Below are 16904 nucleotides of genomic sequence, written 5' to 3' on the forward strand. Positions count from 1 at the left end.
TCCTTATTACTATTACAACTACTACCTCTTGTGAATAAGTCTTCGTTGTGAAATCATTATATGTGATTGAGATGAACGGTTGAATTGTGAGGTGTTTTGGACGAATTGTGGTATGGTGATCTATACAATGTGATATGATTTAATTCCTTTAGTGAGGAAGGTATTTGTAAGGAGTAGTGGGGCTCCATAAACAGCCCGGAAAGAGCACTTGCTTATGACGTGTGATGTGGGATTGCAAGAGTGATGTATGTGAGTAAACGTAAGGGTTTGTTTGATGAATGTATGAGAGAAATGATTGGTTGTCGAAACAACACCATAGAGTCATGTGTCAACAGGTTCTTTTCTTTAAACGTGTGATGTTATGACTAAAGTGAAGTCGAAGAGCGGATAGAGTATTCGGAATAGGGTGTTGTGGTTAGCTTAGAGTCTTAGTGTGTAGTCATGGTACTTCATTTATGTCATCGATGTTGGGAAAACTACTAGTCGTGTTTTGTTTTTCCATTGAGATATCGTACCTTGCTTTTGTTATTCACTCTTGGTTTTGTTATTCATCCTACCAGTCATCCCATTTGCATATAATGGTTGTGTGGATTTCTCTACTGGGCTAGTGTAGCTCAACCTATCATTTTTCAGGTGTGAACCCGGAGCAATAGAATGGAGCGAAGTGCATGCATTCAAGTGCATATTTTTGAAAGAAGTGGCAAAAGAGACTCAAGGACTTTTGATAAAACATGTTTTGGGAATGTAATAGAACCTTAATTCTATTTTTTTTTATGACGTAATATATTCAAACTCTTGGAGTTGGATCTGTAATTTAATGATTAAGACATAGTGAACTCTTTTGGGGTATTATATAAGACAATGTGAGGAATTTATTTATGAAAAGCTATGTTTATTTAAGTTGAAAATCGAGGGCGTGACAGGTAAGCACAAAGTCCAAGCTTTTTCTGGCTCGAAATATCAAGAGAAAAAGAAAGAAAAATTCAAACACGACCTAATAGATAAGTTCCGCAATAGTTTTCAGATGATAATGATCCACCCACCCAACGAAGACCACAAGGCTTAACTACACCACATACTTGAACTTAAAATCACGCATCAATCGACAAATACGTACAAATACGATATGATCGAAACAATTTTGGTCAAAGAAGAAGAAGTCTGAAGTTTTATGTTCTCCATGAGAAAATATGAGAAGAATACATGAAGTTCCAACACAAAATATACGACCAAAATCCAATTCTGTATCCAACCCTTAAAGAATCAATATGTCAAACACCTTACTTGCAACAATATGTCCACGGATCAAAGAGGTGCATTTGCATAAGAGTTTTGCGTGCCAATATTTCAGAACAATGATATATTCATATGATGGAGTAGCTATTTTTTCCCTCTTCGGAACATTTTGTCAAACATGTTTCAAGCACCTATCATGGGTTGATCTCAACAGTCCAAATTAATTCTCTTTGTGACCGACCAGAGAAAATGAATACAGATATTTCCAATGCTATTTACGTTTCTTATGTTTGTTGGAAACAAAGGACATAAGTTTTATGAATTTTAGTTCTAACTAATTCATTACCGTATCTCAATCATTAACAACTTTAAATTACCTCGACAATGTTGGTTGGCAGTGTGGTTGTGGAACTTCTACGGTGGGATCCTCGATCGACAGCTATGCGTGTAGACGTAGTAGGAGATTTGGAATCAGAGGTCGAAGGCAATTTGTTAGGAAAGTTCTGGATGCCGACGCTTGAAATTTTTGGCAGTGTGGTTTTTGAAATTTTGGTTTGTTTGTGTATGGGATGGGGAAGGGGAGCGTCGTCTTGGCCTTCTTTTTGAATATACTTGAGTTCAGTCCGTCGAGTCCGTTCGTTGGCGGTGGAGTTGAGCAGATGAGGAGAACGGGCTGACGGAGGGAGGCTGTAATGCGTTTTTCGGAGGCCAGGGGAGGCCGTTGCTGTTTTGTATCGTTTTCGTTGGAACGTTGCATTGTTTCGGATGGAAAGAGGAGTAGGATGGGATAGGGATTAATTGTAAATGCAAGGGGCATTTGTGGAAAGAAAATGTAGAAAACATCTTCATACATTTAAAAGAAGTAGTGTAGATAAGTTGAAGAAGATATAGAAACCTCTTGGAGATATCGATATGGTCAATGATCCATCAATTTGGTTGGAACTCCAAGATACAAAATAGACTTCATTCACTGAAGTCTATTAATTTCCTGCTGCCCTCTTTTTTGTTTTTCTTAAACCCATATGCAAAAAACAACTGCTCCCTTTTCGTTGTTTCTTTTATATTCAAAAGGCAATAGTTTGACTGCCCCTTTTTCTCCCTTACCCTAACAGCCGAAAAGAGATAATAAAAATTACTTGTTCCACTCCCAACCTTTGCCTTATTAAGAAAGGTTGCTCCGGTTGATAACCAAATCAATCCATTCCATTTTAGCTCGATTCACTCACTCTTAATTATTATAGATATAGATTCGATTTCCTTCCACTTCTTAAGCAGACATTCTAGAAATAAAAGAAAATAAAATACAACTCGATAAATAGGGATACAAATAAATGTGTGTTTTGTCTTGGAATTTGCCAACACAGAGAGACTGTGGCCCGAGGTCCTAACAAAACACAATAATATACAATATTATGTGTTTATCAACTTCTCCCAACAATGCATCAACTCCGAAGTTTTTGGTAGCATTCCTCAATTCTGAGAAACTGAATATCCTTAAATTTGGGGTGGGTAGGATCCGCTCATCTAGATATGACATATAAGTGTCACCCCATGAAGAGATGCTTTCATTTGAAGAAGGAGCACTATTGGCTGTAGGAGATATGCCTAATTTCATATACAATTTAAGAAGAACACAACCCTGTTTCTCAAAATAGAGAGGGAAATCCGGTGCAAGTTACAAAAGTATGAATGAGAAAATCACCTTGGTTGGTCGGCTTGTTTGTGGCTATACCTCTGGCTAAAAACTCAATACCCCTCTGAAAAAAAAAATTCTTTGACCTCTTTTGGAGTTGGGTATTATCATTATGTTGCACTGGAGTGGATTTGGAGGAAAGTACCTTCTAGAAGAATGTCATTTTCTGGTGTGTTTTTGTCATCACAAATCTCGTAATTGAAATCGCCATGGACATTGACCTCCTTCTCCTCCTCCTCCTCTGTGCAAGCATTTCTGGGTTGCTCCTGTGACGCCAACATACACTCGAGGCTCGCCACGACATCAGTCATGGTAGGCCGTCCACTTGGATGCTTATGCAAGCATTTATTAGCAACTTCTGTAAACACCTTCAAACACTGTGGCGAGATTTGGGCTCTCATACTTTGATCAACGAGTTAATCAAGTTTTTCCTCTTTGATACATTGTCGAGCCCATTGTGTTAGACTGTGTTGCTCCTCCTCAAGCTGTAGATCCACTGCCGGCCTCCCACAAAGCACTTCTAATAACACGACACCAAATGCATAGACATCTGATTTCTTAGTTAGTCAACAAGTTAAGAAATACTCTGGATCCAAGTAACCAAATGTGCCTTTAACAGCAGTGCTAACATGAGTGTGGGAATGAATGGCTTGTGGTGCCCACTTTGCACAACCCAAAATCTAAAATCTTGGCTACCCAATCCTTGCCAAGAAAAATATTTGTGGTCTTCACATCGCGGTGTATGATACCACGTCGAGTACCTGTATGGAGGTAATCCGGTCCATGAGCAGTGCAAATGCAAATTTTCATCCTTTGCATCCATGACAGATGACAAAAGTGCCATTACTATAATGCTTATAAAGATGATTAGCAAGTGTACCATGCACCATGTACTCGTAAACAAGGATCATCTCCTTCCGTTCATCACAATAGCCTATAAGACTGATGAGATGCGTGTGTCGAAGGTTAGAAAGCATCTCAATCTCTGTCCGAAACTCATCTGCACTTTGGTTAGACTTAGATTTCAACCACTTTTAAGGCAAAAATAGTTGTTCCATTGTCAATGAACCCTTCATAGACATTACCAAATCCACCACTTCTAATGACCAATTCATCATCGAAGTTGTTGGTCATCAAGAGGACCTCAGAAAGTGAGAAGCGATGACACAACCCTTCCGACGGTAATGGTGAGATGCTCTTTTTGCCAACTAATTTCTCACCCTGCATCACCCTTTTGTGCATGATAAAGTCCAGCCGGCATCTAGACGATTTTGATCCCATTGACAAAAGCATGTGCGCGCCTCATAAGAAGAACCACCTAATAAGGGAGAGAGCAAATGTGAAAAAAATTTGAATAAAGACAAAACCAAAATGTTGTGATGCATAAGTTAATCACTAGCGTGAATGGATAATTATTTATATATGAGATGATGTCCTATCAAGTTGACAACCTTCATAATAAAAGAAAAGTAATCACGAATCTATTGTTTTCAATTGGGTTTGAAGTAGGGCTATTCAGCGGATGAACCGAACCACCCAATCCGCACCAAGCCAAACCAAACCGAGGCATGTTGCGGACGAATACAAATCTAAAAATACTAATTCTGACGGATCCGGATCGGTTCGGTTCTAGTTAATCCGCCAATCCGCAATGTTTTTATTTCTCTTTTGAAGATTATGGATGATGTTGAGTAATTTGAACAAAATTTCATAGGTAACAAAGTAATAAACATCTATGATATTTTTATATTTTATGTTGAAAATGTTAATAACCTTCCCTATTTTTCTGGTACATTAGAATATGAATCAAGTTCATGTTCTAGTCCAATTCCAAGTTCGAATGCTATTGACGTCTAATAATTTAACTTTAAATATTAGGGTGGATGAATGTAACTTAATTTTAAGTAACGTTGGTTTAGACTTTTTTGAATTTGTGGCGGACTTGAAGTTTTGAGGCTTTATTTTTCAATTTTTTGGTGTACATAAAAAAATATAAATTGCATACTCAAATCCGGTGAAACCGCCCAAACCGCATCCAAACCGAATCAACCAAACAACACTATGGACGGTTGACGGATGGAGAAAACGACAATCCGTCACAAGCGGATCGGATTGGGAACCGGACCAATCCGCATCAAACCAATCCACAGGCAGCCCTAGTTTGAAGAATGGATAGCAGGTCGAGTAAGTGGAGAGCAATCTTGTTCACCACACAGTCGGAGTCACATGTCATGTAGAGGGTGAGCAAAATTGTTATAGATTAAGAGTGGGCGGTGGACAACGTTCAATGGTGGCGGCCTTTCAATTGAACCACCCTCTTATTTAATCTCTATTGCCACCTACCTACTTCGATTCTTGTGCACGTGTGTATGTACATGTAAATTGAAGTAGGTAGGGACAGGTGTAGTACAAAGAGAGAGAAATGACAATCTATGAGTCTAAAAATTTAGGAGGGCATTATTGTCCTAACAAATATTCACTGATGGAAAACTTAACAGTGCACATTAGTCCATGAAGTACAGGGAGTTCAGTTATGCACTAATAAATGAGATGAGGGGTGTATTCCGCACCTCAAGCTAGCAAACCATAGGAGTGTAAATGAAGTTTCACCAACATTTTTCAAGAGATCACAAGGCATAGAGGAATGGGAGACTGTTTGACATAAGAAAATATCTGAAGGCTTCCAACTGATTTCTCCTTGGGGGCGGTCTATCAAAGCGTTTTCCTTGGCTTGCGCTGATACTTTCAAGTGTCTCCACAACTTGTTCCATTGATGGCCTTGTTTTGGGTTTATCTTCGAGACAATGTAGAGCAAGATGAGCTATTCGCAGGGCAGCTTCCATAGGATATCTCCCTTTCAACCTGGGGTCGATTACGCTTGCTAACGTTCTTCTATTATCTAAATAGGGCTTGACCCAGTCTACCAGATTATGTTGCAGAAGCGGACGATTCGTATCATATGCACGTAACCCCGTAAGCATCTCAAGCAATACAACACCAAAACTATACACATCGCCCTTCAAATGCACATGGCCTGTTGAGCGAGGATAATGTTAATATATATGGTAACACATCAATTCAGTGGGCTAAGTTCAAGTCGTTTTTAAGGCGTGTATCAATTGGATGGGTGATTTGATAATTTCACAACAGCTTGATTAATAGCCTGAAGCTTGAAAAGGTTCAGCGATTACCTGTGGCAACATACTCTGGGGCAATGCAGGGTCCGTAGAATCCTGTTAATCTTGGTGGCACATACCCACAAGGGCGCCAACTTTTTGGGGAATCCAACTCTAAATAGTTGAAGTCTGAGATCTTGGAATTGAACGACTGCCAAATGGAATTAAGTATGTCAGAGTAAGGCTGTAATTATATCATGCTATTCCTTCCTAAAATCATCCAAAATATGGAAAGCATTTTGTTTCAAGTGCACTGGTTTTCTCATCAGCCAAGGTGGCCAGAAAACCACATTCTAAGCAGGAGTGGAGGGAGAGAAATGACTGGATTTTTGTTTCAAGAAAAAAAAGACTGAATTCAATTTTAAAGTTTTTTTTTTTATCGGCAAAAAAATTTTCATTCATCACAAGGATTAAAAAAGGAAATTCATAAGAAAAGCATTGAGAGAGCCTCGCAAATTCTAAACCTACCTCTCGCTTCTCCAAATTTTCTTTTTTAAGCAAAAAACAAGAAGGGAAAAACACACAGTTAGCAAAGAGCCAACTTCACAACCAAAAGCTTGAGCCACAACCAAGCACCAACCGAAAGATTGTCAGTTGTCACCCTATGCCTCTCCAATGTGGTTGTCACAGCCAAACACCCCATTGCCACCATACCGCTGCCTCGAAACAACCCCAAACGCCCCAAATCAGCCCAAAAGTAGCTTCTAAATCAGCCCAAATTAAACAGCCCCAAATCAATTTTAAGCCCTTCAATAGACTAACGCTCCTTTGATGTAGGATGTCCTAGCCTGGAGGACTTTTACGTCCATATTGCAACAAAAACTAAGGGTTTTGTGAATAAAAATGCAGGAATCTAGGGCTATTTTGTGGATGCCCCTATGCTATGGACAGAAATATTGGAATAGTAAATACGATGATTTTATACAGAAAACAAAGAAGAAAGATGAAGTGAAGTCTAGGAAGCATATCTAGAAGCTAGGCATCACAACCAAGGCTAGAATGCCATTGCACAACACAGAAAAGCTTGGAAGCTCAGCAAATTTCTCTAAATATTTAACTCTACCTATTCAGAAGGATTAGCTAGTGTTATGTAGTTATTCAGAGTCTTATTTGCTGTATGAATCTCTGTCCATGCATTTCTTTTCCTATATTAAAGGTTTCATCTTTTTATCAGGTTTATTAATCAATGAAATACCGATAGAATAAAAAAAAAACTGGTTTTATATAGGCATAGAAAAAAAAAAAAAAACCAAGACTAGGACTTCAAAACAAGAAACTAATCACACAAAATATAGACTTCTGATCCCTAACTGATACCACATAAGACAACAAAGATAAAAACCAAATACATAATTGGACCCACAAGATGATCCATGGGCAACTCCTGCTCCCGTGTCAATGGAAATTTCATAGGTTGTCGAATCCTTAAATCCATTTTTTCATGAGCTTCTTATAGACTGCATCATCCTTGTCATGTCACCTGGATCTAATTAATTGGGTGCAGGAAATTTACCCCATCAAGCAATATATTTGATGCACTGAATTCTCTGCAAATTACTGGATCATCTAATGCATGCAAAAATGCCAGGCCTCGGGCTGCTCCTATTAGTATCTTCAGCCGAATATCCCATGGCAATGACTGAACAGCAGAGGCCCCTGAATACAAGCAAACCATAAAATGAATTCCATTGATGTGTGGAAGACAATATCAGTTTACAGAATGCTTACGCATCCTGTAGTGATTATAACATAAATGACTTCTATTCACTCTTACTTCCAAAAAGGTGCTGATCCAAGCTGCCTTTTTGCATGAATTCATAGACAAGGAATAGCTTTGGATCTTCCCAACAATACCCCAATATCTTAACAAGGTTAGAATGAGAAAGCCTTCCTAAGAAACTGACATCAGACAGCTGCAAGAATACAAATATCAAACAAACGAGCAGACAGCAATAAGATGAATATCAAAAATAGAAGAGAGAAATAGAGTAGTACCAAAATTTCAAAGACACTGCCCAGCAGAGGCCCCTGCATACAAGCAAACCATAAAATTAATTCCATTGAAAATACAAATATCAATTTCTTAGAAGAACTGAAATATCTGAAAATAAAATGTTGAAGCGTCTAGCTATCCCAAGTATGAGAGCGAAACAGAGTAATATCATAATTTTATAAGCATCACAGAACATAAAAAAAAAAATTACACGTTCTATTAAAGGAAAAGTAAAATTTACAAGATAAGAAACTGCACTAATATCCTTGGTTACTTTTTCCTAAAGAAATTAATGACCAAACAAGAGGTCTTGTTTCCGAAGCCTAGCTTAATTTCAATTTGCAATTAATTGAGACTCACCCACAGTTACTATTTTGGTTTCTGCACTACAAAGTTCATTCCATAAGAATTCCCTCTAAATAGAAAGTAAGTAATCCATGCTTACAATTTACAAACAGTAATAGGCACCACCAGCCCTAACCCAAACCTAAACCGGTGATTTTACGTGTCTGGCAACAGTTTGCCAAATCGCAGTTGATGAAACAAATCTTCTAACACAATCATACTCGTACTCATTGTTGAAACCATATCTTGATTAAAAGAGAACTCTATACTTCAGTCAAATGTAAACACAGAATATACAAGAGAATAAAATAATAGACTAAGATAAGTTTCATTGCACTACGTGATCGAGTGTAAAGCACTACTATAATAGGTACAGACAAAAATAGAAAGGGTGGTTAAGACTTAAGACTAATTTGTGTTAGTTGAGTTACCTCATATCTGTAATCCACCCGTTTTATTGCAACAGCAATTCCACTGCCGTTCTTTGATGTCACTTTCGCATCAAGCCAACCCTTGTAAACTGTGCCAAAACGTCCTTCTCCCAACAAATTATCAATTCTGAAGTTTTTGGTAGCATTCCTCAATTCTGAGAAACTGAATATCCTAAAATTTGGGGTGGGTAAGATCCGCCCATCTAGATATGGCATATCAGTGTCACTCCCTGAAGAGATCTGCCAGTTGCCAGTGCTGTTGCTTGAAGAGATCTGCCAATTGCCAGTGCTGTTGCTTGAAGAGATCTGCGAGTTGCCAGTGCTGTTGCTTTCATCTGAACAAGGAGCAGTGTTGGTTGCTTTGTAAGAAAAATACAACCATGTAACTCAAAATAGGGAGGGAAATTAGGTGCAATTTACAAAAGTATGAATGAGAAAATCACCTTGGCTGGTTGAATCGTTTGTGGCTGTAGTTCGAATCTCTACATCATCTATTCCCATCGACCGGATACCCATAACTCCAGCTAAAAATACACTAACCCTTTGAGACAGATTTTTCCTCGACCTCTTCTGGCGTTGGGTATCACCATTAAGCTGCACCGGAGTGGATGAGGAGGCAACAATACCATGTGGATGGGTATTATCATTAAGCTGCACCGGAGTGGATGAGGAGGCAACAATACCTTGTGGAAAAATTTCAGTTTGCTGTTTGTTCATATCATTGTAATAAATCAGTTGGTTGGGATCCCCATGAACATTGACATCCTCCTCCTCTTCCACCCCTTTCTCCTCCTCCCCCTCCTCTATGCAAGCATTTTTGGGTTGCTCCTGTGATGCCAACATGCACTCGAGGCTCGCCACGACATCAGTCATGGTAGGCCGTCCACTTGAATGCTTATGCAAGCATTTATTAGCAACTTCTGTAAACACCTTCAAACACTGTGGCGAGATTTGGTCCCTCAACTTGGGGTCGATAAGTTGATCATACTTTTCCTCTTTGATACATTGTTGAGCCCACCAAGCTAGACTGCGTTGCTCCTCCACCAAACTTAAATCCAGGGACTGCCTCCCACAAAGCACTTCTAACAACACGACACCAAATGCATAGACATCTGATTTCTTAGTTAGTCTACGGGTTAAGAAATATTCTGGATCCAAGTAGCCAAACGTTCCTTTAACATCAGTGCTAACATGAGTGTGTGAATGGCTTGTAGTGCCTTCTTTGCACAACCCAAAATCTGAAATCTTGGCAACCCAATCCTTGTCCAGAAGAATATTTGTCGTTTTAATATCGCGGTGTATGATACCACATCGAGTACTTGTATGGAGGTAATCCAGTCCACGAGCAGCACCGATGCAAACTTTCATCCTTTGATCCCATGACAAATGACAAATAGTGCCATTACCAAAAGTATAATGCTTATAAAGATGATCAGCAAGTGTACCATGCTCCATGTACTCGTAAACAAGGATCATCTCCTGGCGTTCATCACAATAGCCTATAAGACTCACGAGATGCGTATGCCGAAGGTTAGAAAGCATCTCAATCTCTGTCCGAAACTCATCTGCCCCTTGCTTTGACTTTGAATTCAACCTCTTTATGGCAACAGTAGTTGTTCCATCATCGATGTGCGCCTTGTAGACATTACCAAATCCACCACTTCCAATGAAAAATTCATGACTGAAGTTGTTGGTCACTAAGAGGACCTCAGAAAGTGAGAAGCGACGACACAACCCTTCAGGCGGCAATGGTGAGATGTTCTTTTCGCCAAATTTCTCAACCCAAACACGTAACATGTAAACACTAATATTCGTAAAGGTGAGTAATATTACCAAAACTGTTGCAAGGGCATTACCACCGGAAAGATACACAAACTTCTGGGGTTTTGTGTTACTAGATGTCGAAGCAGATGATAGCGGCACCGGGTTCACACCAGCAAGATTTTTGTCGGGGTTGCTAAGCTTGAATACCTCCAACCCCTTTAGAACTGTATCAATGTCTTCAATCCATTCATGGTTCTGAGGGAAGTATGCTATGAGCAAATCGTGTTTTCCCTCCATCCTATCTCCTTCAATCCTCACCACGTAGTCCCTATACACCGCAACCCTGTTTCCACCACTCCATTTGATAATATCAGCTTTAGCTTCAGCAACGTGTTCATCAAAGAAGACACTAAATTTTGTGCGGTCACGCTCTTCTATTTCGTATTCAAAGTCACAAAAATGTAACCTGAGAAGGTACCTGAATCCAAAATCAATAGGCAACTTCCACGTAAAATTGAAGTTACCGTTCTGTTGCCTGTCTGTAGCCATTGACCATGATGTTTGGTAAACTTTCTGAGGAGCAGTGTATGATGGTATACTTGTGTATTTGATGCGAAGGGTGGTAGTAACTGGCTGGACATATGATGTTTCCATCAAAAAATTTGAGTCCTGAGACCAATCACGAAACAAACCTGTATCTTCTATGGATGAGATGGCTGTTCCACCAACATTGAACCGATGCACCATCTCGAGTGCAATGCTTTTATCAATTGGGAGTCGAAAATTCTGGCCGACAACATGTGCACCTGCATCACCCTCTTGTGTATGATAAAGTCCAGCCGGCATCGAGACGATTTCAATCCCATTGACAAAAGCATATGCCTCATCAGAAGAACCACCTAATGAGTAAGGAGAGAACGTTATGATTAGTGGCTGATTTTCTTCCACATTCACACAATACTCTTTAACAAGAGAGTCCAAGCCTGAAGCATCAGCTATAAGGGAAGCACTAAAGTTGCTAAGAAGGGTATATGGACCAGTTTTTACAGTAAAAAAGGCCTTAGACCGTTTAAAACCACCCCGGTATGTAGCTGGATAGAAATGTAGGCGGATAAACTTTTGGCCCGGGGAGACTCGGAATGCATATGTGAAAGGCCAACAGGAGAGCCGGGCTGACATATAAGGCACTGGATCAGGAGAAAGTGGTGGGCTAGTGGCTTTTGAGCTAATCAATTTTCCTTTGTTACTATGTAATAAAGGGGCGTAACTCGAACCGATATCTCCGGTCCATTGCCGGCCATCTACTGCAGTAGAGTTGCTGGAGGAGCCGCAGTTGACGGCGATGTTGTCAATTGGGTGATAAAGAACAGATGATTTGGTGGTCGCAACAGAAAAAAGAATTTGATTGAGTAACAAGCAGAGAGGGATGGTAATTGAGAGGATATTGAAATGCATTTTTCTTTTTTGTGGGGTGCTGAGATGGAGCTAATGGGAGGCTGCGGAAATGATAAAAGTGAGGAAGACTTGGATGTCGTTAAGTCAACACAGATGTTTCTTGGTACATGGTTTTTACAAAATGAGTGGACGAGACTGGACGTACACATTTAACATTTTCAATTTGGCTTGGTCATATTTGTGGGTGAGTCCTGCTGCACACACAGCAGATCTGTGTACAGATTTAATTGTGGGGTCTACCATGGGTTCTACATAAATCATCCGAGCCGTTCATTAAATATAAAACATTTTTTCAAGGGTCCTTGTAAAAAATAAGCTCAATCCGATACCTATAGGTACTTCATCCAATCATCTAACTTTTCATTCAGATTTTCGGATAATGAAAAGTTATATGGTTGGATCGAGTACCTATATGTATCGGAATGAGCTTATTTTTTGCTGAGACCCTTGAAAAAATGTTTTACATTTAATAAACAGCTAGGATGATTTGTGTGGGATCTGTGGTGGGTCCCATAACGAAATCTGTGCATAATCTGTTCACAGATCTGCTGTGTGTGTAGACTTTCTATTTGTGGGTCGCTCTCTAACATTCAATTTGGCTTGGTCATATTTGTGGGTCGCTCTCTAATGATCGTGTCTAAATACCACGTTTTGAGTACCATATGATATGTCGCCATTGTATTGGTAAAATGTGTCCCATTTTGTTATGTAGTAGAGCACATTCTATCATACTCAGACATGATCACAATAGAATTGCGGGATTGCGATCAGTAAGAACACACAAAAAACAAAACAAAGAACACACTGACCAAAACTTTAAATTAGTACTTTTGCTGCTAAAAAATGAGTGATCTTTGGTATTTTTAAGTGCTTTCGTAGTCATGCATAAATTTAAATTGAACCAATCAAAACCAAGGATCAAGGGGAATGGATAGCCTTGAGAATCCACTAAAAAATGTGCTAAAGCAAAAGAGCAGAAACCTAAACAATGCAAATTCAATCATCTCAAAAGAAATTGCTAAAATTGCAAAACAAATTTTATAATTTTATCTTTTTGAACAATAGTAATTTTGCATGGCCAATAAAAAGAGAAAAATACTATTATAAATTTTGTTTGGGGCGGTTCCGGGAATATCTATAAAAATATCTAAAAAAAACCCCAAATCTTAATCTCATAGTTTCCGATCATTCCCAATCAAATTTTTATTATCCGAACCATTCAATGTGTGCAAAATGTGATTTTAAGGGTGCTCACGAAAAATTAACAAAAAATATGACCGGAAAGTGCTTGTTTTGAGCAGTTTTTAATAGAACCGTTTATCAAATCTAAGCTAAAAACTGCTCAGATCAAGCCATTTTCGGTCATCTTTATTGTTGATTTCTAGCGGGTACCTTTAAAATCACGTTCTGAACACATTGAGCGTCTCGGGTCATCAAAATTTGATTGGAAACTATGAGATGTTTTTTGGGAAAATGACGGTCCAAGACGTGTTTTAATAATTAATACTCGCCAAGAACATGCTGAGAATATATTTGTTAATGTTGAAAATATCATTGGCGGGTATTAATTATCAAAACAAGTCCTTAGCCGTCATTTTTCCATGTTTTTTAGATGTTTTTATAGATGTCTCCGGAACCGTCCCGAATTTTATTTTTTTAAATAAACTTATCTTTTCACCATTTTTGCTCGCAAAATGCATAAAACTATAAAAGGGTTCAATCTTTTTCATCTTTGATAGTACTACTTGTGATAAAGAAATGCAACTCTTCCGAGTTTGAGTATAAAAAATTCGCAAAACAAACCTGTTGGTTCTGATTTACTACAAAAATATGCACATCGGTACATATGCATGCAGGGCTGTGTTATGCGTTTGCACAAGGAGTGATTTTGAGGAGAACTTTTACTATAAGCAATTTCAGATTTGCAACCAACCACTTCTAGTGAAGTTAGTAAACGGTTGAGATCAATGCCAGACATGATCTGATGGCCTAGGAGCCAACACGTGGCATGGACGGTTGAATGCTTCATTGTGCCGAATTAAATGGCTTTGAACTTCTGACCCATGAATTAATACGTAGACATCGATCCATTTCTGATTGTATATAGACCGATTGGGAAATAATCTAGTGTGACGTGCGTGGTGAGAGGTAGATATTGATGGTGCAGATCAAGCTTCAGAATAATCATGGGTGATCTGACGCACGAGATGCCGCCACACTGGTAGACAATTTCAGCAAGTACCGTTGGAAATTGTTGTCCACTTCCTTTTCTGGCCCATAATGACATGTCGGAAGTGGGGTCAAGAATTGCATGCCTCCACTCTAGTGGATTGTTACTTGCACCTAAAACTTTCAATGTTATCCACTCTGGTGATCGTTTCCCCTTGGAATTGTCAACACGGAATTGTTCCACTGATATTGCAATTGCATATTGAAATTGGCGTTGAAATGTCAATTGCTCATCTGGATATTCAAAATGACACGCTTAGAGGCGTCAAATGGTGCCGGCCCGGCACGGCCCGTTTAACTTTGTGCTAACCGTGCTTCGTGCCGTACCGTGCCGGCCCATTTACTTTATTTATTTAAATTGTGTCGTGTCGTGCCGTGCCGTTTGTCAATCGTATCGTGCCGTGCCGTGCCGGCCCGTTTACTTAAATCGTGTCGTGTTGTGCCGTGCCATTTGCCAATCGTGTCGTGCCGTGCCGGTCCGTTTCTGAAATCGTGTTGTGTCGTGCCGGCCCATTTTCTTAAATCGTGTCGTGTCGTGCCGTTTTCAATCGTGCCGGTCCGTTTTCTTAAATCGTGTCGTGTCGTGCCAGCCCGTGTTCTTAAATCATGTCGTGCCGTGCCGTTTTCAATCGTATCAAGATGTGCCGGCCATTTACTTAATCGTGTCGTGTCAGATCGGGCCGGGCCGTGCTGTTTTAAGTCGTGTCGTTTTAGTCTGCCCAAACATGTGTGGGTTGACTTAAGGCATAACTAATCTTGCATCAGACATGTAACCATTGTATGCATTTGATTTTTTGACATATTGGAAACTCAGCGACATTGGGCAAGGATAGAAAGATCATTGCATTCACTGCATCCGCATAAAAAACAAGGGATGAGTGTGTGTGTTTGAGAGAGAGAGAGAGAGCGAAGTTGCTATTCAGCTTCGGTTGCTCCTTCTTTTTCCTCGCTTTTCCAGCTTCCTACTTAATAAATCTTAGACTACTTTTTGGTTAGTATACAAGCGTATTTGGTAAATGGCTCAATCAATCTGTAGTTGCGCTTTCAATTCTTATTGTCGCACATTTGAATAGTTTGAGGTGTTTTCTTAAAAAAGCTTTTACCGTTTTACGCTCCTACTAGTGCACGAGAATTATGTTAGGCAAAAGGTCTACACTCGGTCTCAGAATATCATAATCACTCTGTAACTTGCAGAAGAGAAAAAGGAGAGGACAATTCACAATGAAAGGAGAAAAATAACAATGGACTCTGCATTTTCATATACCATGGCACGCCAAAAAAATTTAACAATTAAAAAAATAACATATTGCAACCCCTAATTAAAAAGAAATTCTTGGTCTTAATGAAGTAAAATTTAACAATTAAAAAAATAACGTATTACAAATAGTCCTATTGTCCTAGTCCAGGCAGTCCAGCTAACCCTTATTTATATATTTTTTTCCCTTATTTCTACTATGTATTTTTTTTCTTTTTTGTTTGACACTTTTTTTTTTTATTTCTTGTTAGATTTGGGGTAAATAATATATGACTTTTGCACGTTTCCTTTCATATTAAATTACTCTTGCACCATAAATATTTTGATAAGTTTTTTTAATTTTACTTGTTATTTTGTATTGTAATGTTAAATTTGCAAACCAAAGGTCCAAAGCCTATTTAATTTTACTAACAAAAACAAAAAAAATATTTTTACCGAATAAAATTTGATAGTTTTTTAAAAGTGAAAATATAATTTTTTAAAAACATGATTTTTTAATGAATTTAAAAAAATAAAAAATTAAATATCTTAGTTGTTTACCTTTAAAAAAAGGTAAACAAATATTTTTTACCGAATAGAAATTGTTTAATTTTTTTAAAATTTTTAAAAAAAATTCATTTGGCTTATTTAATTTTTTTTCCCGTGCCTCGTGTCGTGCCGGGTCGTGCCCGTGCCTTGCTAGAACCATGCCGTGTCGTTCCTGTCCACTTTTCGTGTCCGTGCCCGTGTCGTTCCCGTCTACAACCGTGTCGTGCCGTGCCATGCCAGGCCAACTTTCGTGTCGTGCCCGTGCTGTGCCGCCCACTTCTGTGCCCCGGGCCCACTACAATCGTGTTGTGTCGTGCCGTGCCAGGCCAATACCATGCCTATGACGTGCCGTGCTACCCCGTGCCCGTGTCGTGTCGTGCCGTGCCGTGCCGGCACGGCCCATTTGACACCTCTAGACACACTTTATTCCGAATTACCTGAAATCAATATTATATTCGAAAGACACACTTTAATAATAAATATAGTAATATGAGAGATGAGATATATTAAGCATGAAAATACCGGCACGGCACGACACCTCTAGACACACTTTATTCCGAATTACCTGAAATCAATATTATATTCGAAAGACACACTTTAATAATAAATATAGTAATATGAGAGATGAGATATATTAAGCATGAAAATACTAGAGGAAATTTTTAAACCTAGAGGATCTAGGATTTTCAATTTGCTATGTTTTAATCTCAATCAACGATTCACCATGCGATAAACAAAATCAATCTCACAAACGGAAAGCAAACAAATAATGAACACCGAGATATACGTGGAAAACCCA

The 16904-nt window shown here is 38.9% G+C and overlaps 2 protein-coding genes across 3 annotated transcripts; both read right to left on the minus strand.

Annotated features, from left to right (window-relative positions):
• Positions 1-3331: 3331 nt before the first annotated feature.
• On the minus strand, positions 3332-4210 carry LOC131302781 (probable receptor-like protein kinase At5g38990). The gene is given in 4 exon segments (XM_058329579.1): positions 3332-3570; positions 3572-3760; positions 3763-3963; positions 3965-4210. Coding segments are annotated over 4 exon segments (861 nt in total). The 3' UTR covers positions 3332-3345.
• Positions 4211-5348: 1138 nt separating this feature from the next.
• On the minus strand, positions 5349-12166 carry LOC131304474 (receptor-like protein kinase FERONIA). Of its 2 annotated transcripts, none has more exons than XM_058331715.1 (7): positions 9318-12166; positions 8875-9209; positions 8101-8133; positions 7880-8018; positions 7619-7761; positions 6121-6256; positions 5349-5963 (listed from the first exon to the last, which is right to left on the minus strand). In XM_058331715.1, exons 1-7 carry the CDS (start codon positions 12091-12093, stop codon positions 5557-5559), a joined length of 3969 nt encoding a protein of 1322 aa, XP_058187698.1. In that variant the 5' UTR covers positions 12094-12166; the 3' UTR covers positions 5349-5556. The 2 variants fall into 2 exon arrangements, with proteins under 2 accessions (XP_058187698.1, XP_058187697.1); XM_058331714.1 differs by having other exon boundaries at positions 8875-9233.
• Between the last annotated feature and the right edge of the window lie 4738 nt (positions 12167-16904).

The sequence above is a fragment of the Rhododendron vialii genome, chromosome 10a (assembly GCF_030253575.1).
Source record: "Rhododendron vialii isolate Sample 1 chromosome 10a, ASM3025357v1".
Lineage (NCBI taxonomy): Eukaryota > Viridiplantae > Streptophyta > Magnoliopsida > Ericales > Ericaceae > Rhododendron > Rhododendron vialii.

Bases quoted from the DNA above. Each gene is read 5' to 3' on its own strand.
- LOC131304474 (XM_058331714.1), bottom strand. From the start codon at position 12,093: ATGCATTTCAATATCCTCTCAATTACCATCCCTCTCTGCTTGTTACTC. The intron at 8,019-8,100 runs GTACTACTCTAT...GTATTCTTGCAG, and splicing joins GCAGTGTCTTTGAAATTTTG to CTGTCTGATGTCAGTTTCTT. The intron at 7,762-7,879 runs GTAAGAGTGAAT...GCTTGTATTCAG, and splicing joins GGATCAGCACCTTTTTGGAA to GGGCCTCTGCTGTTCAGTCA.